At 41.1% G+C, this 24,932-nt stretch overlaps 1 protein-coding gene across 4 annotated transcripts in view; it reads right to left on the reverse strand.

Moving 5' to 3' along the window:
• iqsec1b (IQ motif and Sec7 domain ArfGEF 1b) overlaps positions 1–13,442 on the reverse strand; it is a 184,503-nt gene extending 171,061 nt beyond the window's left edge. For 3 of the 4 annotated variants that reach the window (XM_070958362.1, XM_070958361.1, XM_070958367.1), the window contains exon 1: positions 12,928–13,442. In XM_070958362.1, coding sequence (XP_070814463.1) covers positions 12,928–13,208 — 281 coding nt within the window. In that variant the 5' untranslated portion in view covers positions 13,209–13,442. The remainder of the gene's footprint in view (positions 1–12,927) is intronic. The other variant, XM_070958363.1, reaches the window with a different exon arrangement.
• Between the last annotated feature and the right edge of the window lie 11,490 nt (positions 13,443–24,932).

The following is a 24,932-nucleotide window of genomic DNA, read 5'->3' on the forward strand; positions in this document are numbered from 1 at the left end:
TCCACCCAAAGACAACTCCAACACATGCAAAAGGTTACAAACAAGACTGCCCTGTGGCAAAGATAAGAATGTTAACAAGCTAACAAGCTACTCACACACACACACACACACACACACACACACACACACACACACACACACACACACACACACACACACACACACACACACACACACACACACACACACGCAAAACCAAGTGAGATGTACATATCTCCAAACTTAACTGTAATGTAATTGCAATAAAAAGCTTTAAAAACTGATTATTGGTCAACTGATTTAAAATATGATGCCCTTAAGTTGAGAGTTCAATGATCTATTTCGGGATGGATAGTGCACATGTCAGCACTGGAAACAGACGCATTTAAATCATAAAATAACTTCTTCCTGTAGCTGCTCCAGTGCTCCATTCTGATCTTTTTATACTAATAAATTCTTTTTGAATGTCACTTTTGAATGTCATGTTGTGTCATGAGCACAAACATTATAACCATAAAGAAGAGTGGTCATTTAAAAAAATCTACTAAGCAAAAAACTGTTTCTTTATTAATCATGCAGTCTACAAAAAATGTCAAAATAGTGACAATGTGCGTCTTTGAATTGCTTGCATTGTTGGAAACAAGTCACAAACAAGTTCAAAGCCAGGAAACTGACATAAAATAAGCCTTTGTTGATCCCTAGAGGGAAAATTTGGTTGTTGCAGAAGCACAAGGAGAGAAATAAGTACAGACAAATAAAGAAAAAAAAAATAATAAGAGGGATGTAAAACTAAAATAAGAATAGAAGTAACAAATAGGGACCGCAAAGAGCAATTAAAGACAACATTACGAGGTGAAGAGTCACTAAGTCTACTAAATATAGCATAAAGTGCTTTACTGAAAAATTGGGGCTCGCTGACCAAACACAGCTTTTGATTTAGCAGTGGCTCCAACCCTCACCCATGGACATGACCTTTGCATGGATATCAGGAGAATGAAAGAAAATGATACACAAGCAGAGGAGCCAGTCTCAGGCTGGAGAAGTGTGGCAATCTGGGAGGACCTCAGTGGAGGATGTCTCTCAACTGGCAGATGGGGAAATGTAAGCCTTGATGTTGATGACTTAATGTTGATGTTGATGGTTTGATGGAGGTTGGGCCACTCTACTGGCAGTGCTCCAGAAATTGCAACCAGTTGGTCCATCACTTTAGCCCTGATTGAAATATCTAGACAGCTATTGAATGTATTGGACAATTAATACAGATATTCAGACCTATTGAGTTTGGTGATCCCCTTTTCAAACAGCAGTTTTATCCACTAATATATCCTGATATTCATTGGATTGACGAGCACAAAATTTGGTATATACATCCATGGTCTCCTCAGGATGGACTGTAGTAACTCTTCAGCCTTTGTAGTTTGCACAAGTGCAAATTAGCACCTGATTTTGGTAAACATTCTCTGCTAAGCTTCAGCATGTTACGTGTATCATTGTGAGCCTGATAGCATGCTAACATCAGCATTTAGCAAGTACTGCTGTGCCTAACTAAGGCCTCACAGAGACGCTAGCATGGCTGTAGCCTCTTAGTCTTGTTTGAAGATATCTAACCCAGGTTGTACGCTCTAAAAATTTCAATAGCAATGCCATAAGATATTTGTGCATCTGTTCTGATGCCAAAACAATACTTGTTACAGTATCACCCCTGGTTGACTATAACAAGATTCTCTATTAAACTTTCTCTCATCTAACAAAATAAGGCAAACTTTCAAACGCATCAGTGTTAAATGTCCTAACAACTGTCCAAAAACTCACAGTAACTTCTCAGTTAAAAGGCAAGTAATGAATTAAAGCCTTTTAGCTAGTTCAGCCAGTCAACTCCAGTCTGCTGCTCCACTCACACAGCATGCTTCTCTCACTGCAACACATATTTGGCATCCTTTCATTATTGCAGTGGTGTCAGTGCTGTATTCTCTCTTTTGCTGCATGTCTGCTGCCACACCTGACCTGAAAGCTGTGCTGTCACTGACTGTTAATTTTGCTCCTGTTTATAAATCATTATAGAACCCCAACCTCAACCTCAACACCCACCTGTAGGCGTTGAGTCTGCCTGCCCCTTGAGGGGAAGCTGGTATTATTATCACTGATTCTGTTTGTGAAATTACTACATATCTTAAGTAGAGCCTCATCTCATCTCTCATCTCATCTTCAGCCGCTTATCCGGGGTCAGGTCACAGGGGCAACAGCTTCAGCAGGAGACCCCAAACTCCCCTTTCCTGGGCCACATTAACCAGCTCTGATTGGGGGATCCCGAGGCGTTCCCAGGCCAGTGTGGAGATATAATCTCTCCACCTAGTCCTGGGTCTTCCCCGTGGTCTCCTCCCAGCTGGACGTGCCTGGAACACCTCCCTGGGGATGCGCCTAGGGGGCATCCTTACCAGATGCCCGAACCACCGCAACTGGCTCCTTTCAACGCAAAGGAGCAGCGGCTCTACTCCGAGTCCCTCACGGATGACAGAGCTTCTCATCCTATCTCTAAGGGAGACGCCAGCCACCCTCCTGAGGAAACCCATTTTGGCTGCTTGTACCCGCAATCTAGTTCTTTCGGTCATGATCCAGCCCTCATGACCATAGGTGAGAGTCGGAACGAAGATTGACCGGTAGTAGAGCCATAATACTTACATACTTAATAAAAAATGCAGTGGTGTGGGATACAACTCTGTTGTATAATAATTATGGAGAAATGAACATTACATAGTATACATTATGTAACTATATATACACAGAGCAAAAAATATGAATTTATGACTTAAATCAGCCAATATCTGGCAAAAAGTCAGTAAGCAATCATGAGAATCAGAGCAAGCATGAAATAAGCTAGAGTTTGGCAGTGCATAGGCAATCAATATCCAGTTCTATATCTAAAAAAAAATATTTATATATTTATATTTTTAATGATTGATGCCCAAAGACTTAAAGGAGTGGGTGTCATTTCAGCCACCCTTTAGTAAATATTCATCATGTGACAGAGCCAGAGAAAACCCACAAGAACCCACTATAAGCTTCTCTAGAACAGCTCTAGTTTTCAGTGTTCTGCTGATGTGAAATGAAATGGAACTCATCTCTCTGTTCTGTCAATACATCTGTATTGGCTCCATGGCCTCCAGGATGGTTTTGGTCCAAAGCATAAACTGTGTAGATATTTGAAACATTTTAGCTATGAACAGCATTTGCAAAGCTTTTACTTTTTCATGAGCAGGTAATGGGTTACTTAGAAACTAATATATGCCAAGGCCACAGAGTCAAAATTTCACTTTGAAAAGGAAAAGGCATGAGAATATTTGTGGGCTTTTTTTCCCATTCTCCTTCAAATCCTGCCATGTGGCTTCACAAGATAACAGCTCTCCTGGGTTGTTGGGATTCATGAAGATTACTGAAGTTATGCTTGGTCACAACAGTGAGGCAACAAACTTAAAAAAAAAAAAAACTTCCTTTATGCGCAGCTGGAATACAAATTAGTCATCATCAGAATAAAGTGAAAAGGAAAGAGTAACACAATACAAACATTTCAACTCTGTCAGTAATAGACAGCTTACTGTGCCATTACCCATCCATATACACACTAATGGATAGATGTTTAATATCATATAAAAGACATGGCATTGGAAGGACTCAAAGATTTTGATATGTGGTGAATAAAACAGTATTTGACAAAAGACAGATAATTTTCAAACCACTATTAGACCAAGCCTCCAAAACACACTGATTGAAAATGTCAAGATGAAAGCCTCATGGCATCTAGGAGAGGAATTTAACAAAGTATCTCTGTGAGTGGACCTGCAGGTATTCTTCAGTCTTCAGAGAGCTCATTTACACTCACACCTGACCTTTAGAAATTCAAGGCTATGTGATAGCTAACAAATAATTGATCGGCAAGTCAAAAATGCACATTTAACGTGTGTCAGAGAGGAGGATTAGGTTCTTCCACTATGGTTTGGATTATGGGGCGATGCCACAAATTAGTTTAAACACTACATTTCATGGTCCCTCTAAAGTCCCGCCACACACTTGTCATTTCATGCATACATTAGAGCTGTTTCATCTGGACTAAGTCCTGTAATGCCTGTGATAGCAAATCTGATCTAATACTCATGTTGTTTAAATATGTATCTGACACACTGAAATATCAGCTGCATGTTTTAAATTCTGCACACCTTATTTTTCACAAGATATTTGATCCAAATATTGATATTGGTCCTGGTTCAAAACTCTAAAGTTTATGTGCTCAAATTATTGATGTAATATGAATTAAAGCGGAGAACGTGGCTCCTGAAATTGACGTGATGCACTCAGAGAAAAGACATCTCACACTGTTTGAGTTACTGGAACTACAGACACACTCAGTCCACTCTGGCTGTACAGTAGTATTACATTCACAAAGTTATCAAGTTACTCACAGAATAAACAATAATTAGGGCCTTCTGGTATGACCTGCTGCTAGCAGTGTCTGACATTTAAACTGCTAAAAGTGACACGAGAAGCTGCTAGCTGGAAGTTACAGTAGGTACACTGCTACTCTGCTCATGACAAAGAGAAAGTTAGCGTCAGAGTTTGGAGAGTGAATTTTGCCAGTGCAGGTGTATAAATACAGTGAGGTACAGTGGAGTGCAGTAAAGGATCAGATCAGCATTTGATCAGGCTGTTTTTTGCTGGCACTGCTTTGCTGGATCAGCTCAAGACATCTCTAGTTGGTTCAACTTCTTATTACCAACAGTGTTGTGCAAGTTCACACTTCACAAGAGCTACCTCAAAGTTCACTTCACACTGGGTGAAATAAACTCGAGTTCATTCACAGTACCAAAAAATGAATTAGTTTGTGTTCATTTCTTTTGTTCTGTTTTCTAATGAGCTGCAACAGCCCACAATGTACTCTGATAAGTCAGAAGTATCTCCAGTGTTGTTGGGAAACAGTAACCAGTACAAAATGTGAGTATGACTTGGGTGGAGGAACTCTCTATTGCCTCATGGTCTTACCCTTCGTTAATGATTTCTTGTGATCATCATTTTCTAAGGTGAATGCTTAAACTCCATGGGTTGTTTCAAAATGTATTGCCGATGTGGATGACATTTAGGCTTGTCTGTTCAGAGTTCATTGGTTTGGTTGGTTAGGGTAAGGCATGAAGAGTGACATTGGTTAGGGTAAGAACATTAGGGTAAGCCAATCAGACACAGAGTAGGGTGCGTCATGACTTTGCCATTTGATATGCTGGGCGCTGTAAAAGAGAGCACTCCTGTGAGCATATTCATGCACAACATTGGTCATCAACAAATTCCACAAAAACACTAAAACCATCATCTGATCCATCTTCTTCCTCTGTGCCACAGAGCTCCATTCAAAAACTATTAAGAACACATCAGTGAGTCACACTTTTGACATGTTACTTCATTACCATGACACTGTAGTTTATCTTGACTCAATCCCTCATATGCCATCCTGCTGCCCTAAATATGTATTAATCTACCGCTGAAAATAGTGCCCAACAAATGCACTATTTCCTCCTGTGACCAGCTGTTTAAGGAAATTTTGTGAAATGTGTGTGTGTGTGTGTGCGTGCACTGTATTATTCATCTTGAAGCCCTACAATCATCACAGGCCTCTGGCAGAGTGACAGCTGAGGTATGGTGGTGCTGTGAGACAGAGAGTCAACAGACGGGAGAGAAAAGTGCCAAGTGATGATCATAAAACAGCTTGTTCATAAGAAAAGTTGCTACAGTGCAAAGATAACAGCTGCTCTGACTCCATTTAGTCAAAGTTCAAAACACTGGAAAACAAAAGAGCTCATTTTTCTCGCAGGAGAATTGAGGAGAGGGAAGAGGAAGAGGGAAGAAATGTTAAAGCCTCAACATACATTCATCACCACGCAGAACTGATGCATCCACTGTGCCATTGGTTGTACTTATCAAAATACGTGTTTCATTTCCTCCACAAAATATCCCCTGCGGTAGTTATCATGCTAATGACAACACATGATCAAGAGGAAAGTGAATCCCTGCTGGCACATTCTTCATTCCTCCCACTGGCATATCCGGGAACCTTAGCATAACCTACTTATACATTGGCCCACACCTAAGGCCCTAACTGACAATGCGTTGGATGAAAATGCAATTCCAGATTGTTCCACAATGAACCTTTAGGTTTGCTATGATATAATGGATGAGCGGCAGTCAGGCCAGTCTAAAAGATAGGTCCTGCAGCTGGCAGAGAAACAGTTTCAGCTGAATGACAGATGGCCTCCATTTACACACTTGATAAAGTTCTGTAGAAAAATGCTCTCAAACAGACGGCGGCATAGGGAGCATAACGTGATGTCATCCTTCTGGGTGAATACCAACACTGTCCAAACACAGTGTGTTCAGAGCTAGCAATAAAAGAATACAATAAATATAAATAAGTAAACTGTGGTGTTTAATAAATTAGACACAAAAAACTTTTTAGTTTAAAAGTGAAACTTTTTGGACATTAAAATAAATTGTCAGAAATATATGATCTCAGGACACATACACATAATCAGTGTGTGTCTCTTATATTCACCTAAATACTGATTAGATATGTACCTGACACGTTAAAATCCTACTTAAATGAATCTGACCCACCTCATTTTCACAAGCTACTTGATCCAAAAACTGAAGGTCCTGATTCACAACTATTAAGATGAAGTTACATTATTTATATGATATGAATGAATGTTTAATTGGAGAATGTGACTCCTGAAATGAACAGCTAAAGCTAGAGGACATCTTACTCTGCTGGAGTTGCTGGGACTTTAAAAACACTCAATCTACCTGAGGTTGTGCAGTGATGTGAGAGTGATGCTTCTTGTATCTTATAAACAATCCTTTTGGTGCAGACACTGAGTGCAGAGAGCACTTTAACCTGACAACAGCCAAGTTTAGTTTATAAGGTATTGAAGGAACTACTTAGTCAGAACCTCAATCAGCATCTATTATGATGATCAACTAATTATTCATTTTTCAAGCCAAAAAAAAAAAGTTTTTTGTTGTTTCAGCTTCTCAAGGTGCCACATACTTGTCATTTGGTGTCAGTAAACTGAATCTTGGGTCTTGAATTGAATCTTGAATTTTGGATTTTACACTGATGGTCAAATTAAACACCACCTTCAACGTTGGGAAATTCTGGACATGTTCCCCAATTTTTGACAGGTTATCAACAAACGATTAATTGAGAAGAACATGGGCAGAATTATCAATAAGGACAATAATCATTTGTGGCAGAAAACAAAAAGAACATGGACCTGGAGATGGCTGGGAAGGTGTGGATAATGTCTGTCTGTTTTCAGCTAAGCTCAGTTTTACTTCTATCAGAGTAGATTGTCAGTCGAGACAGCCACATCATGTAAAATACTACTCAAACAATGTTACGACAAGTTTCTACAGCTTAGAGCAGATCTGTGGTAACGGTCATGTGGGAAACCTGCTGACTGGAGTGCAAAGCAACAGTTTCTGGTGCTACAGTGCTGTCAAAGGCAGCAATGCACCAAGAAAGAAGACACCTGAAAGCTAATGCAAACCATACTGCTTTTAAAAGATGCTTCACATCTTAATGCCTGCAGCATGGCCTTAAAGATCCACACAATACATACGGTGAGAAATGTTGAGTGTAAATAAAACTGTCTGTTCCTGAAGAAAACTCAGGGTACCTTTAAACTCGTACCTCATAGATCAACCACTTATTAACAAGAGTTCAAGAAAACAAAAAACTAATTTGTACTGTTCTACTCCAGTAAGCAATATGCTCCCACTCTGCCACAAGATTATCAATAAGCTCGAGTCAGCACAAAGCCAGTGGCCCGCTCTCAGAAGGGTCTGATATAAGATTTCTAGGAAAAAGTCAAAACTTATTTAAATATTAATGTGGATTCTGAATTCCACTCTATGACAGACTGTGACAGGGGAGGTTCATAAGCCTTCATTAATTTATAATTATTTAATTTACCTCCTCGCTGTATGTGTGACTCCATTCAAACGTGGCAGAACCTGCACTGAATCCTCCCAGAGAAAACAAGACATAACACAGTTTGCTTACTGTCACTATAGAAGAAAACGCAGTTTTAATTGGAATTCGTATCAGATTGACATTACAACCGACAGTGAAGTCATTATGAGTAGCAAACTTTTTTTTCCCTATTAATTTGGAGATTAATTAACTTTTCAATCTCATATCATGATTTCTCACCAGGGGGCACATTTAAAGTAATATACTTAGAAAAGTTTGATACATTTGGGGAAAAACAGCTCTGAAATGGAAGGAGATTACATAGATTTGTGTCATTTAGCTTCTATGTAATGCAGCCACAGAGTTTATGTCATTGTTTGTGTTCAATTCATTTACTCACTTTGCATTTGGCAATACATCAAATTCTCATTAGCATCAGCCTGTCCAGACTGAATGATAAATCACCAGCTTCCTCACCTTCTGATGTGCAGTTGTTAATAACTCTCTTCAAATACAGGAACAAGAGGCATCACACAGGATACAGGGTGCTACATATTGAGAATAAACACCGACAGATTATATAATGAAGCATATTGCTTTTACCTCCAACACCCTCCATGAATATTTCATTCTAAAATGTATTCTGCTTTTGAAAGTTTATTTATTCTTCTCATCTTCTGTATTCAAATGGCAGCCTGTCAAGACCACCCTCAGGCTTCACAATCTACAGTGTTCTCTGTGTGAAATGTATTTCTGCTCTGGCTTTAAATGCACCACAAACACCATATATTTAACAGCATGCCCACAGCAACTGTAGCATATGTGCTTATTCATAAAGTCAAAACTTTGTGATGTTTGGGACCAATTTTCATATGTCCTCTGGCAGTGTTCACTTTTTTGACTCCTGATTCACTGTGCAGTCTGAGAGTCAGAGCTGCTGACCATTTGTAGTTTTTACAGTACATGTAGCAAATCTTTATTATAGATTGCTACTGACTGTTTTACTAAAATTCAAATAAAAACCACACACACAGGTGAATTTCAGAGGTGGCAAACTGAACCACTCATAAGGGCCCGTTATAAGGTTTGTCAGTTTGTCTTTCTCTTCTGACTCAAATTTTGCTAAACCAGCCAGTTAAGGGGACACTGCAACAAACAAGGAAATTATCCTTCCCATCTACTGGGCTGCTGCCTATTTACAAGTGTTGATTACCCAGCCCACCACGGGCCCCAAAAGCCTCAGATTTACTGTGTGATGAATGGTTTTTGAAAATTTGATTAATAGCAAATTGTGAGGTCGTTTGTTCCGCTTAAGTACAATATAAGTAAGGCAAGCTGAATTCCACTTTACTGACTTTCTTCAAAACGTGTTGGTTGTTAGGCGTTATAGCACACAACTCAGTAATCCTGAACACTGATGACGCAAATGTTTTCAAACCAAAGGAATCCGTTCGACTCCACTGTTCCAGGCCATATATCTACCAACACACACATGCAGTCTGACCTTGATAAGAGCTGTGTGAGTTGTGAACTTTAACAGCCAAATAAAGCACAGAGTAAACACAGAATAACAGCCCTACCGCAGTGGATTAGCTCATAAAGCAGACTGTGGTGGGAACAACATGCTCCCACTCTACCAAAACAGACACACTCTGAAATCTACTTAAATCTCTGAGCAGCCTTCTCTCACTCACTTTACTGATTACCTGGAGTAACAGGGTGACCTGTCTTGCTGCGTTGGTATAGACTAATATTATGCTCAGTGCGTGTGTGTGCATGCGTGTCAGAGGGCCTGGGAGGAACAGAGCACCCCCACTGGCCCTCCAGTCAAGGCCAGGACTGTATGCTGACTGCGGTCAACACAAAAAGAACAGCTGACGTGGCCCAACTGTTGACAGAGCACAAGGGACAGGACTCCCTCTCAGCTGTGTGTGTGTGTGTGTGTGTGCGCGCGTGCAAACGAACTGTGTTTAACTAAAAAATATTTGTTTGATTTTGAACCAGCGAGATGGCAGGAGATTTCAAACATAAATGTGTGTACGTTGCCACTCAGGTGTTGAAAAGGGGCACTAAGGATAGAAAATCCAGAGGGACGAGCCTCCATCCTCTGCTCCGCACTGATAACTATTTATAGCCCCACACAAATGATGAGTGAGCAAATATGATAATGATGTCATAGGTTAGAAAGGCCTCACAGTATTGCACTTGGCACAAACAAACAGAACCAGGTTATTGCTGTAGGTGCAGCTGTGTGGAGCAGAAATACATTTAGTGAAGGTGGAATTTTAAGCAGTGCAACTCACGGCTTCTGAACTTGTGCTGGGATCATCAAACTGTTTGACTGTAGAGCTAATCATTCACCGCCGGAGATGCTGCAATTTTATACTGACAGAGGCAGGAGGAAGCTGGGGGGAGTGAGGGGAACTGTCATGGCACCAGCATTGCACTGGTGTACAGTATACAGATGATAGAAATTTGTCAGAGACTTTGACGCACAGCTTCTCCCTCTGCTATATCTGGTTATATGGGACAACTGTGGGCAATGTTGCAAATCAATGAGCAGCATGGTTTTATGGCAAAAGTGGATTTATATGGTTTTAGATCAATGCCATAAAGTACTCATTAGTCATTTCTAAAGATGCGCTCCACTGGTGATGTCACAGTGATGTCACCTGGGTTATTTCAGGTTAAAAAAAAAAGTCTGGATAACAAATTGAAGGTGTGAGGCTTGAAAGAAGTGCCCATTTAGGAGGCTAGGAGGGTCTAATTAAGATGCTATCCGCTTGCATTATGGGAAATGTAGGATCCAGCGTTTTGGAGCCACATCCATATTATGGATTATGGATATCTCTGCCTTTGTTGCTTTGAATTTGAATCACTCCTTCTTAAACCTGTCAGGATGTAAGTGCAATAAACCACTGGAGTAGCTATAAAAATAGCGGAATATTTTTGCTTCTTGGTCATACAAAGCAATTTGAAGCAATCACCTTATAGAAAAATAACAACACTTTAAAAATAAACAGATTCTTAAAAAAAATCCTTAGACAAAGCCCTGATTCAAGTATATATCAATGCCCAGCTCAAATCCAGGACCTCATAATGCATATCGTGGTCCTGCATGGATTTCTACTACAACTTTCAGTTAAACATCCATTCATAAAATTTGCTATGGGAAACTCATTTGATGGTTTAAAAACCTTTTCAGTGACCCATAAACTGGGGGGCAATGACATTAGATCACTGAAAAGTAATAAAATTCACAATTTAGTGTGATTATGAAGGGCCATTTCCATAAAAGGCAAAACAAACCAAAATCCTTGATGCGGCAGGATTCCCTCCAGCAGAGCGCTTAGTGTTGCCACTGGTGTTTGATTTTTTTATTGTTTGTATTGACTTGAAAGAAAAAGACCCTTTTGCGTCAGAATAAGTTGTATTGCATTACTTTGCAGCCCCCTGGCATTGATTTCCACAGCTCATAGATTTGTGTCCCATCCAGTTAGTTTGTGTCTTCAAAAGTCTTCCTTGTCAAACCTTATGAGAGGATGGGTGTCTGAGTTCTGATAACAATGCAGGAGACAGACACGAAGTATAGAGTCCTGGGTCAGGGTTAGATATTGGTATGCAATGGGATTAGGGCTACGTAATATTTAGTCTATAAAATGTCAGACAATAGTGAAAAATGTCCATCAAAATTGCACAAAAGAAAAGAGCACAAGGTGACATCTTGAAGTTGTTAAAATGACAAAAAAAACAAAACAAACAAACTAAAACCCAAAGAGACTCAGCAGACCTCAACATAAACAGATAAAGGCAACAAACCCTCCCATTGAAAGAAACTGGAAGCAGAGAATGTTTAATAAATCATTTCTCATCCTGGATGAATAAACAGTGATATAAAACTGCATATATCCTGACACACATGCAGCAATTTTATCCATATTGCCAATCCCAACATGGCATGATGGCTAATGATGAGCAAAAAGCCAAACAAAAAATAAAAACCCATGAATCTAAAATGCGTAGAAGTCAATTACATACTGTACGTACAGTGGTCAATGTCAAACGCTGCTTTCCAGCAGTCTGCCTGCTTTTGAGGATAAAACATTACACAACACCAGACTGATGAATCCTTGTGATTTGATTTTCTGTTAGATGCTTTATCCCTGATTAAATAAATAAATAAATGAAATAAAACAGCCTGCATGCATACTTTCATTGATTAAACAATCAACCTTAAGTGTTTTTGTATCCTTGAATGAACATTTCTGAATCAGTTCTGATACTAGCACTGGGCACATCTCCAGAGGAACTGCGTCGTTTCAAATTAAAAGCCTTCTATGGTCCTGAGAAAACAATAAGTCAAAGTCAACACATTAACCGCGCACCACATCATTATTTCCTGGCAATGTCTTCAGATTGAATCCTTGTCGCCTAAACGAGGTGGAATTCAGCCAACCAGGAGGACCGAAACTTGTTTTTATGACAACGCCACAGCAGACAGCTGATTTCCTCTCCTGTCATGATCAAAACAAAGTCACACCCACCGATCCGGACTTCTACCACGATGCCCTCATACAGTTTGTGCTCTCCAGAATGTAATATTCCTGCTGTTACATACACTCTACAGTGCGCCTGACGGGATCCATATTACGCAATACGGGTGTAAAGCGTGCGTAGCCTGTGTATGAGCCTGGAATAATCCCCTACAATCTAGATATTACACGGATCATTAAAATTGTGGTCAATGACAAAGTGGCAGAGAAGTGTGCGTTTGATTTGTTTGCGTGGTTCCACCTGACAGAGACGGCACACATAAACACAGCCTCCAGATCTCTCCAGCCGCGGAGCAAACACTCTGCTGACACAAAGGAGGAATATAAACTTTGACAGCGCCCTGAACAACCAAACCATGTGGCACAAATCAACAGCCAACTTACTTTTCCTGCATGACATTCTCCTTGATGGCTCCCAGGGTGGAGTGGTTGCCCTGCTGGAGTCTGCAGGTGGCCAGGTGCCGCTGGTGCTGATCTTTCAGGCAGGCGTTTTCCTTGCAAAGGTCCGTCACCTGGAGCTCCAGCTCGTCAATCCGGACCCTCTGCTTCTCCAGCAGCCCCTGCTGGGTCTCGATGATCTTATTCAGCTCCTTTAGATACTCCGCCGCCTTGCTGGGGTTCTCTGTCGGGTTCTCCATCTCGTAAAAGCCCCGTTGCCCGTCCATGAGGGCGATATCCACACAAACAGAAAAGCAGCCCTCTCCCTCTCTCACACACACGCTCAGTAGTAGTAAGACTGAGCGCTGTCAGATCCAGAGGTCCTCCCTCGCTCCGACATGGCTGGTTGGAGGTGTAGTAGTGGCAGTTTTGCTGTGAAGTTGGCCAGGTTTGGTGCTCCGCTTTACGCCGCCGCGTTCACAAGCTCTGCACCGCAACAGCCTAACTAACCTCCAGCCAGCCGCTCCGTTCATGGGAAAGCTGTTTAACTCTTTCAGGGCTGGAGGTTCAGCGCTCCGGCTGCGCGCTCCGCCGCCACACTCTGGAGGCTGTTATTGTTCTGTGTGGCGGTCGAAGAGACGCCGAGCTTGATCACGGCAGGTGCATCTACTCAACAGGTAGGTTGAGTCTCTGTTGCGCCGAATCACAGGTGCGCTCACCTCCACATCAGAGCTCATTCTTGCATGCTGTCAGCTGTGTGTCCGGTCATGCAAGAGGTAAAACTCCTTCCCTCCCTGGACTGCATTGTAAACTGCAGGTCGATTCGCCTGGTAGCCTGGAAAAAGCCCATTGTATTCAGATATTTTAATAAGCACACTGGTTGTAAATAAAAGACTTTATAATGTTGATATCAGAAGAACAAATTTAAAAATGATTTTATCAAAAGTCTGTATGTTAAAATGATTCTATAGTATTTGATTGTGTTATCAATAGACCCTCAAAATGGCTGGATTAAAAATTAGCAGCAGGGCCCAAATTCCTCCAACAAATTGATTTAGGAATATATTCAAGCACTATCTTGATTTGCTGGCCACCTGGGGGCAGCAGAAGCCACGTCCAGGAGTCACAGAGAAACATTAGTATTAATTTAAAGTCATGTTTCTGTTCACCTGATGACTGTAAGTCTCATTTTAGCTCTTTTTTGGTCTCTACACACAAAATATCTGTCTCTTTAGCCGCTAAACGCTACACTATGTTACACTTATGTCACCAGTTCATCACTAACAGTGTCTGCTGTTTGGTGCCAGATAGGTCATGTACAATGGATTTATCAGAGCTTTTTCTCTGAAAACAGCTGCTGGAAACAAGGTTGCTGAAAGTGGTGAGGCTGAAACCAAAACAATGAGTGAAAGTCAACCTCAGTTCTACAGCTGCAGAGTCAGGTGATAATTCTCTGTGAGGTTCACTACTATGAGTGACCCCATCTCCATTACACAGAGTCATTTGACCCATTCTTGATAATAAAATATTGATTTTTGCAGCTTTAATGCTGGCTGATAAAATTAAGTTTAAGAGCTAAGACTAGACTTTGACACATGGGACCTCTTTTCTACAAAATGACTCAAGATCTGTGATATGGGACCCACCTTGCAGCCTGACATCATGACACCCTTAATCACCACAAACAATTGCCAAACAGGGAATTTGAGGATTTCAGGGCCCCTTAGTGGTCCAAATGAGGAATCTTCACACTAGAAATTACACTGTGCTTTCCATGGTTTTCTACATTAAACCTCATTAAAGGTAGGCTACAACTACCACATTAAGTTGGCATCAGCATGAGAATATTCCCTTTAAAAGTCTTCCACAGGGAGTATGGATATTAGAGTGAGAGAACTCATTAGCAGAAAAATGGAATTTATGAAATTAAGATGTTTTCAAATAAGTAAACAATTATCACCCCTTCCCATTCTTGACGTAAAGTTTTGGGAAAAGCACATTTATATTGGTGGTTCACAGGGCTAAAGTGTTCTTTCTGCAGCTGCTGTGCCACAGAAACCAAAGCCATGACCTTTGTTACATATAAAGCACTGTCTCCTCCCAGAGGCTCACTGTTTCCCCAGCCCACAACTGAAAGCGTGCATACGCAGCAGCTGCTTTTTTTTTTTTTTTTTGAACTGTCGCTCTCTGCTAATACCCTTCACACCTGACCTTTGGTGGTAAATTGCTTGTCTTGATGCTGTTGCATACTCTTCACCAGTGTGGGCCACTTAGTGCATTCCCATCAGAGCATTACCATTTAAGAACATTAAAGAACAATCATGTTAGCTAAACCTGCTCAGCTTCACTTGAAGCTGCTGCCACTCATTTTTACAGACACACAACACATAAACTTGTCTGACATTGTTTTGTAGTTCTTGACCATTTGTAATGTAAAAAAAAAACAAAAAAAAACCCATAAACAATGAATTGGACAGTTTAATCAATATTTAATATAATCATCAGTTGTAGCTTTTAAAAGTCATTTAGTCATTTATAAAATGTATAAAGAATTGGCAGATGTTCATCTTAATCTCCAAAGTGAAAGTTGTTTAATTTGACCAACAGTAAAGCATCCAAAGCTTTTATTTGATAAATGATTGGAGTAGTAAGTTAATACCTTTGTGTAACCTCTGGCTTGAAGTTTCCGATCTGAGTACTGACAACATTGAAAACAACATCAATAAACAAACCACATTTGCATCCATTTTACCTAACAGAGTCTGTTAAATAAATGCAACTGGAACTGTGCAACTGCGGTGCATCTGCCTACAAATCAACTGCTTTACATGACTTCAACAGCAGCAAAACTAGCTTTGATCAAGCATCTAAGCCGTATGCGTTATATGCTTTTACGTTGTCAGGTCAGAGGTGATAGACAAGGTGTGGAGACAGCAGTGGAATTATGTGCGACAAAATTGCCCAGTTGGACTTGAACTAGGAACATTGCAACTTCTCGGTCAGTGCTTAAAGCCCTAGGTCAGGATGCCCTTACTTTTCAAAAGTGTACCTCCTTACATCCCATCGTGGGTTTAATGTAGCAGCTTCATCTTCTGTCCTCTGTGAAAATGTGCTTTTCTCCATGTGCAGATGTCCCAGGGTTATTCTGATGTGTCACTCACACTCTGATCTACATACATTTTAGATTAAATGTGCTTTACATCATGATGCATCACAGGCTACTGCAGCACAGTCTGTAGAGATAACATAACTATTCATCTATTCAGCAGATGTAATGTAGGAATCCTTGGACACATTCAGTAAGGCCACTGCTGCTGCAGCAGTCGAGCATCACTGGGCATAATTTCGACATCAGAATGCTTTGTCTTGATGTTAATAAGAGCAGGTGGTCCTGATTTGAATGTTAGGTAAAGACACTTGTTTATGACTGAGATGACACTTCGTCAGTTGATTCAGTTTGATTTCATACTGTTTGAGTTAATCACATCAGACTCAAACAGGTTTCTGTGCTCTCTTTTTGCACTGGGATGTATTGACATACAGTATAGAAAAAAACACAAGCACAGCGGAAGACCACATCTGAAGCCTGTCATTATCTCTCACAGTCACATGCTCCGGCTGCTGGATGGTTCTTTCACACAGTGATTGCCCTCTAGTGGATTGTTGTGTTAGAGCACATAAGGTCAACAGTGATGGGACTGGTGATGTTTGAAAACTTTGAATTAATTTGTTAGCTCAATATCTGGCTTTTAAAGGATTTCAAGTAATGGTATGAGGTGATGCACACTGCATTAAAGCATTAAATTAATCTAGTTCCGTCTGGTAAATGCAGAACACTAACAGCTAAAGGCTCAGGAGGAGGCATGCTCATGTTGTCCACTGACAGGCACAGCAGGCTAAATCCTTACTGCCGTCACCTGTCAACTACTTGAATGCATTGCATCACATTTCTGGTGAGAGTGGGGAAAGATAATGTGCATAATTCACCCAAAAGATTCTATGATCCAGCACTTGTAGAAATCTTCAAAGCACTGAAGAAAGCAGAGGCAAAGTGAATTGTAGAAAAGGGAGATTTTTTTCCCCCTTTTTCCAAAGTTATATTTAGACACAAAGGGTATTTTTGCCTTTTGATGCAACAGCTCTATCTTGCAGCAGTGCTGTACAGCAGAAGCAAAACACAAATGTAGTTTTCTGATCTGGAAAGAATTTTCTAGAGCTTTGGCTGACATTGGTTCTTCAGCTTTTTGTGAGAATTGGAATTTCATCTCACAAAAGGCCATCGTATCAAGGGTTGCTACAGTAACAGCAGCAGCTGCAATGCTGATCCCATATGTCCCTCGAGATAAAACAAAGACAGACTGAAGTGGCTGAGGTGTTCACCTCTCCGCCGCAGACGTCAATAAAGCAAAACCTAGACCGAGTAGAGAATTGGAAAACACGCATGGGAGTGTGTGTCATTCCTGCCAGCTCACAGCTTGTGATTCAGTTTGACTTCTGTGAGATGTTATCTTTCTTCATGGTTTAAGACGCAGGAATGGCCTTTTTACAAAAGCTCAGAAGACTGTTTCCTTCCCTCACTGCACCAACAAAGTTGTTGCTGGAGAGGAGGCCAGTTTGTGTCTCTAAAGGTTGCATTCAGAAGTTTTTATGACCTCAGATTAATTTTTTCTAAACTCAAGTGGCTAGTAAGGATTTAATATCCACCCCATCAGTTGTTGTTTTATCCACTGAGCCTGAAAAGCAACACAGTGTTGTGGACCTTAAACCCCAAACTACTACAATATTGTACTGCTCTATAAAACACCACGATCAAGTACAGTACAACTACCATTAAATGAACAGTTACCTAATTTAAACAGAAAACACATTAAACTTCGAATGCAAACACTTTTTAACTTTAACAGAAAAATTCACTCTATATGTTAATAATATTTTAATTTCTCACAGGACAAGCTCAGCACTTCAGATCTGAATTTGTTTGCAATTAATTAGAGTTGTCCTAGTTGTCCTAGAGCTTCTGTAGCATTAAAATCTTGTCCAGTACTGTATATGACAATGCATTTCCAACATTATGTAAAGATGATAAGCAGCCTACCAGTCAGGCACAGCTGGGGTAACTGTTGTCTTTAATTTTTAATATACCTTTTAATTTTTAATTACTTAATTCAAAGAAATTGTTCAATAAAGGACTCAGTTGCCTGTCCCTAATTATGTATTTTGCTTGTAAGTATTACCTGAAGTAGTATCCACAAGACTTACTGCATGGCTGCTGGTCCCACTTAAATTACTGAGGGCCAGAACCTCGGGAGGACAAGAGCAGTCAACAAATCTGACTTTGAAGACAAACTCATAGCAACACAACTTCAATGTCTGCCACCTGAAAAGATCTGAACTGTTGCTTGAAAACACAGAGAATACATGTAATCAAAGTCAAAGAAGCAAGTTGCTATAATATTCTGTTCATGAAAAGTACATGAGAATATGTATCTAATAACCTGCTGAGCTGTAGTAAAGCTAATGATGCAGCATTATTTCTTAGGTTTATTTCAAAGTCCTGATATTACTATGGTTTTTTGACTTTTCATTCACTTTACAACATGTTATCAGTGCACTCATGTAGGCCTAGTTTACATACTGCTGGACAAGCAAACACGTTTACACAGGAAGTTTAAATGTTCTTGTTTGATGTTATGAGACTGCTAATAGGAGAGCAACCCCAGTCACTCAACACAAAGGCAGAAACAAGATTCTGGTGGTGAGACAGAAAATGTTTGATTTCAGACCGAGCTTACTTCAGCTGAACATGTGAGACATTGTTGTATGTCTCCTACTAAGCTATATGCAAGACAATCCAAGCGTATGGAAAACCTGGCTATTATTATCTAACCACTTTTCTCATTTAACCAAAACAACACTCTTAATCAGAGGTCTGGAAATAAATCAATACAGTTTATTCAGGCTGCCAGTCTTTAGCCACAACTTCACAGAGTGTCTTGTCACAAACTTTTCCAAAATCAACATCACATTTCTCCTTACACACAACCATTGCACATGCTGTGGAAATTTACAGCATCCATTGTTTTATTAGCTTGTCAGACATTCAACATCATAAGGAGGGATATTTCAGTCCTCGAGTTTATGCCATTCACATCCAAAGAGTTCACAAAGTGCTTCAATGAAAGTAAACAGAGTTAAGATGAAGGAACATCAGAAAACACAAGTATAAGATGAACTGGAAATAATCAGATTGAGCGCACAAAAGTACGTAGTTAATTAGTTAAGATGATCATCTTTAATCGTCATATTATTAAATGTGGTTTGTGTGTGAACTGAAAAAGAAAGAAACATCACACACACTCAGTGAACAGCTAACTGCCAACAAGAGCATGATTTTAATTCTGTTTTGTTTCTTTTGAAAATCATATGTGTGCTGAAGCATGTGTGAAGTGTGCACATTTTCACTGCATGTTCTCTTTTTTCACAGTTATTTTCATTCAATTTCTAGTAACTGTAAGTAGCTGCACATTGCCATAGTGTAGAAAATATGCATTTTTTTTTGTTTTTGATTTGTTTGACTTCAGGCCTTCAGTCATTTAGTGTGAGACAGGCTTTTGCAACCAGCAAAGGTACACATGACTGTAAAGGTGTCATTAACCTTGAAACTCGGGTCAGTGTTTTAAAGGTGTTTGGAATGTCAGTGAAGATTGCTCAGTGAGAGAGCTATGGAAAAACAGTCAAAACAATAATAAACAAGATAAAAACAAACAATTTATCAGCCTTCATTTAGTGACGATAGTGTCTGTATGTCTGTCCTTCAATTTCCTCAACAACAATCCATCCAATGAGCTTCATGCTTGGTTGGTGTATTGGTTGAGGACCCAAAGAAGTGCAGTGACGAGTGCAAGTTGGACGCAGTGACTCAGAATAAAAACTGTTCGACTTATATATATATAAAGGACCCAAGGAGGCACAGTGTCAAGCGTGGAGTTGTTTGGATGAACAGTTCACAAGAAAGCTGCAAGCAGCAACACCGGAGACCAAGCAAATGAGGCACTTCACTGGTTCAGTTCAATTACAGGAGAGGAAAATAAGGAGGTTTTCAGTCTTGATTGAGAAATCTCACTGGTGCCTCTCTGATCAAGGAAGGCAAAGTATTCCACAGCAGTTTATCTTTGGAGTGATGAATGAAGGAAAGTGTTCCACCAGTGTTCCCTGTCAGAAAGTTGACAAGAAAAAACGGGTATACTTTTCCATACCATTAGTACTTTCAGTGATAAAAACAAAAAAAAATCAGATAAGCCATGTTTGCAATTCCAAGCATGTAATGTGGCTGTTTGAACAGGTTCACAATGATGTGAAGACAGTTTTTATTTGTATTTCTGTGATGTTTTTTGGAGGTAAATACACCCTAAAGACTAGTTATTTCTGATGCTAGAACACACACGACAGCAGTCAGATGGCTGTTGGCTGTACTCTTTGTGCTGCGTTCATATGCAACTTTTTAACAGAGGATGACATGAGCTGATGCATTTGATCAGTGGGCCTTTGTCAGATCTTTGATGTCAGCCCGATGCACAGGGCTCTTGTGTGTTTTTGATTTTGATTGATTTCAGTAGTTCAGTAACAAGGTACGAAAGTATCACAAAGAAAAAAATAATTGTGTTCCCCTCAGAATCAGAATCAGAATCAGATATACTTTATTGATCCCGGGGGAAAAAATGAAATAATCAACTTTATCCTTCGTGGTCCCCAGCAGCTGAAAGCTACTGTGTCTCAGCTATTGTTGGAGATGTTCATCAATATATAGGGACATACTGTACCGTGGACAGCTGTTAATATACAGCACATTGGTCCACTCCATCTCCTCCTCCATCTCCTCCTCCATCTCAGGTTGCAGTTTGATTGATTAAAGGTTTAAAGCACCGCCACTGTATGTTCTATTGTGAATGACTGGGCCAAGCAGTATCCCAGCTTTGTCCTTGGCCAATTTGTAAAGGTATCATGTCTCAGCTGATAACATGAGAGATGGGGGTCTTTAAATGTTCTATTTTTAGCTCAAAACAGGAAGTTGAAAAGCTGTTTGTCACAACTGTATACAGCTGTGCTGGGACAGGATTTTTTTTCATATGCTCTGCTCAGTGATTTTTGAGGCAGTTTCTTTGAAGCAGGAAACTTTTTTATTTATTTTATTTTATTTTTAATTTGAAACACACATGCTGTAATGATGAAAAATTATCTGTAGCAGTACTGTATGCAAAGTTGTTTGATTTCCAATAACTATTGGCCATCTTTAGATATACAATGCATAAAAGGCTTGGTGAATACAATGCATATTGAAAATGCTTGCATTGTCTGCATCTTTGTCTGTTTGACAAAGCTCTGTGTCCTCGGATGAATGTGCTGAATTTCGACAGGCTGCCTGAGTGCTCAATACTGAGATCCATCAGTGGGCACCAAACAGTGTGTTTTATATTCCTGTGTCCCATATGATATCAGCGTTCCTCATTGTCTGCTTCTAATAGATGAGCAGCGAGTTGAAACCAGCAGTGTTAACAATGACATGCTATCTAGTATCACACGTCTGTGGTGGCTCTGGAAACACGATGAAGACAGGTGCTGTGGCACATTCTGTGCCTTAGTCAAACAAAGAAGACAAAGCTGCCTTCACTGCTGTGTGCCACAAACAGTGTGCATTATCTGTGATGGCCACAGAGGTGTGGTCAGATGTAATGTGAAGCAAATTTAGGAAAAAACTAGGTAAACTCAAAAAGTTTCAAATTCAGTTGAAAGTACAGAGTACATACACTCACTGGCCACTTTTATGGCCATATTTTATTTTACTTTTATTAGGTACACCTTGCTAGTAGATGATTTGAGCTTTGTGACATGGTGAATTATCCTGCTGGAAGGAGCCATCAGAAGATGGGTACACTGTGGTCATAAAGGGATGGACATGGTCAGCAACAATAATCAGGTAGGCTGTGGCGTTTAAACAATGCTCAGTTGGTACTAAGGGGCCCAACTCACAAACTCCCTAAATACAGACAATTTATTAAATGCCTGACCAGAGAGGAGAATATTCTGGATCACTGTTACACCACACTCAGGGATGCTTATCACGCTGTCCCCTGTGCTGCACAGGGCCACTCTGAGCACATCATGGTCCACCTGATTCCTGCATACAAGCAGAAACTAAAGCACTGCAAACCTGTAGTGAGGACATCAAGGAAGTGGACCAGTGAGGCTGTGGAGGATCTCCAGGTGTGTTTGGACTCTACTGACTGGGATGTGTTAGGACTGCTACCAACAGTCTGGATGAGTACACGGAGGCTGTGACGTCCTACATGAGCTTCTGTGAGGACTGCTGTGTTCCATCACGCACCAGGGTGAGTTACAACAATGACAAACCCTGGTTCACAGCCAAACTCAGACAGCTAAGGTTGGCAAAGGAAGAGGCCTTCAGGAGTGGGCAAAATACATAATTAGTGATGACTCTTTTCATTCATGAGGACATCAACAAACTCTTCAGGAGACAGAAACCCCAGAAAGCAGCTGGACCGGAATCTGTCTCCCCATCCGCCTTGAAGCACTGCACTGATCAGCTGTCTCACGTCACATGCCAGCCTGCTTCAAGTCTTCAACCATCATCCCTGTTCCCAAGAAGCCAAGGACCACAGGACTTAACGACTTCAGACCCGTCGCCCTGACCTCTGTGGTCATGAAGTCCTTTGAGCGCCTTGTGCTCTCACACCTCAAGGACATCACTGACCCTCTCCTGGACCCCCTGCAGTCTGCCTACAGAGCCAACAGGTCTGTAGATGATGCAGTCAACTTGACCTTCCTCTTCATCCTCCAGCACCTGGACTCCACAGGAACCTATGCCAGGATCCTGTTTGTGGATTTCAGCTCTGCTTTTAACACCATCATCCCAGCTCTGCTTCAGGAGAAGCTCTCCCAGCTGAGCGTGCCTGACTCCACCTGCAGGTGGATTACAGACTTCCTGTCTGGCAGGAAACAGTCTGTGAAGCTGGGGAAGCACATCTCCGACTCAAAGACCATCAGCACCGGATCCCCTCAGGGCTGCATTCTTTCTCCTCTGCTCTTCTCCCTGTACACGAACAGCTGCACCTCCGGTCACCAGTCCGTCAAGCTCCTGAAGTTTGCGGACGACACCGCCCTCATCGGACTCATCTCTGATGGTGACGAGTCCGCCTACAGGTGGGAGGTTGACCATCTGGTGACCTGGTGCAACCAGAACAACCTAGAGCTCAATGCTCTAAAGACAGTGGAGATGGTTGTGGACTACAGGAAGAACTCAGCCTCACCTGCCCCCATCACCCTCTGTGACTCCACTATTGACACTGTGGAGTCTTTCTGCTTCCTGGGAACTATCATCTCCCAGGACCTCAAGTGGGAGCCGAACATCAGCTCCCTCATCAAGAAAGCACAGCAGAGGATGTACTTCCTATGGCAGCTGAGGAAACTCAATGTGCCAAAGACAATGATGATGCACTACACAGCCATCATTTAGTCCATCCTCACCTCCTCCATCACCATCTGGTATGCTGCTGCCACCGCCAAGGACAAGGGCAGACTGCAGTGTGTCATTCGGTCTGCAGAGAAGGTGATTGACTGCAATCTCCCGTCTCTTCAGGACCTGTACACCTCTCGGATCCTGAGGCGTGCAGGAAAGATTGTGGCTGATCCCTCCCACCCCGGACACAAACTCTTTGAGACACTCCCCTCTGGCAGGAGGCTGCGGTCCATCAGGACCAAAACCTCATGCCACAAGAACAGTTTTTTCCCGTCTGCTGTCAGCCTTATCAACAAGGCCCGGAACCCCCCCGACCCACTTCACACTCTGCCTCTACTTGCCACACTGACATTACCATAACTCTATGCATTACATTAACGCTCAGCTTGGATTTCCTTATTCTCATTTGCACATTTGTGAACATTAGATTTTTCGTACTGTATCACTGCCAGCTGTACTGCTCTTTTTTTCTGAAAAAGACAGACTGTGTATATATATTTATATTGTTATATTTTTTTGTGTGTGTTTTATGTGTAAAATCGTACTTAGCAATAAAGTTTTTTTCTGATTCTGATTCTGATTCTGAAAAGTGTGCCAAGAAAATATCCCCCACACCATTACACCACCGCCGCCAGCCTGAACTGTTGATACAAGGCGGGATGGATCCATGCTTTCATGTTGTTTACGCCAAATTCTAACCCAACCATCTGAATGTCGCAACTCAAATCGGGACTCTTCAGACCAGACAACATTTTTCCAATCTTCTATTGTCCAATTTTAGTGGGCCTGTGCGAATTGTAGCCTCAGTTTCCTGTTCTTAGCTGACAGGAGTGGCACACGGTGTGGTCTTCCTCTGCTGTAGCCCATCTGCTTCAAGGTTCGATGTGTTGTTCGTTCAGAGATAGTATCTGTATACCTTGGTCATAACGAGTGGTTACTTGAGTTACTGTTGCCTCTCTATTATCTCAAAGGCATTTTCATCCACACAACTGCTGCTCACTTGATATTTTCTCTTTTTCAGACCATTCTCTGTAAATTCTGTAAAGTAGATCAGCAGTTTCTGAAATACTCAGACCAGCCCATCTGGCACCTACCATGCCACGTCCAAAGTCACTTAAATCCCTTTTCTTCCCCATTCTGATGCTCCATTTGAACTTCAGCAAGTTGTCTTGACCAAGTCTACATGCCTAAATGCATTGAATTGCTGCCATGTGATTGGCTGATTAGCAATTGAACAGGTGGGTACCTAATAGTTGCCAGTGAGTGTATGTATGCTGTTAACTAGCTATGGCAAAAACCTGTGGAGTCAGTATATTGCCTCTTTGTTTGTTTCATAGTGGGAATTCTTTCCTTGAATTAATTTGCTTTCCCTGTCAATATTTTGTATCACCTTGAAATACATTTGCCATTCTCTCTGAAGGCAGAGTTGAAGCTTGATATAGTATTATGCATTATTTCGTAGACCGCTGGTTGAGGC

This window comes from Chaetodon trifascialis, chromosome 3 (genome assembly GCF_039877785.1).
Source record: "Chaetodon trifascialis isolate fChaTrf1 chromosome 3, fChaTrf1.hap1, whole genome shotgun sequence".
In the NCBI taxonomy this organism is placed as follows: Eukaryota; Metazoa; Chordata; class Actinopteri; order Chaetodontiformes; family Chaetodontidae; genus Chaetodon; species Chaetodon trifascialis.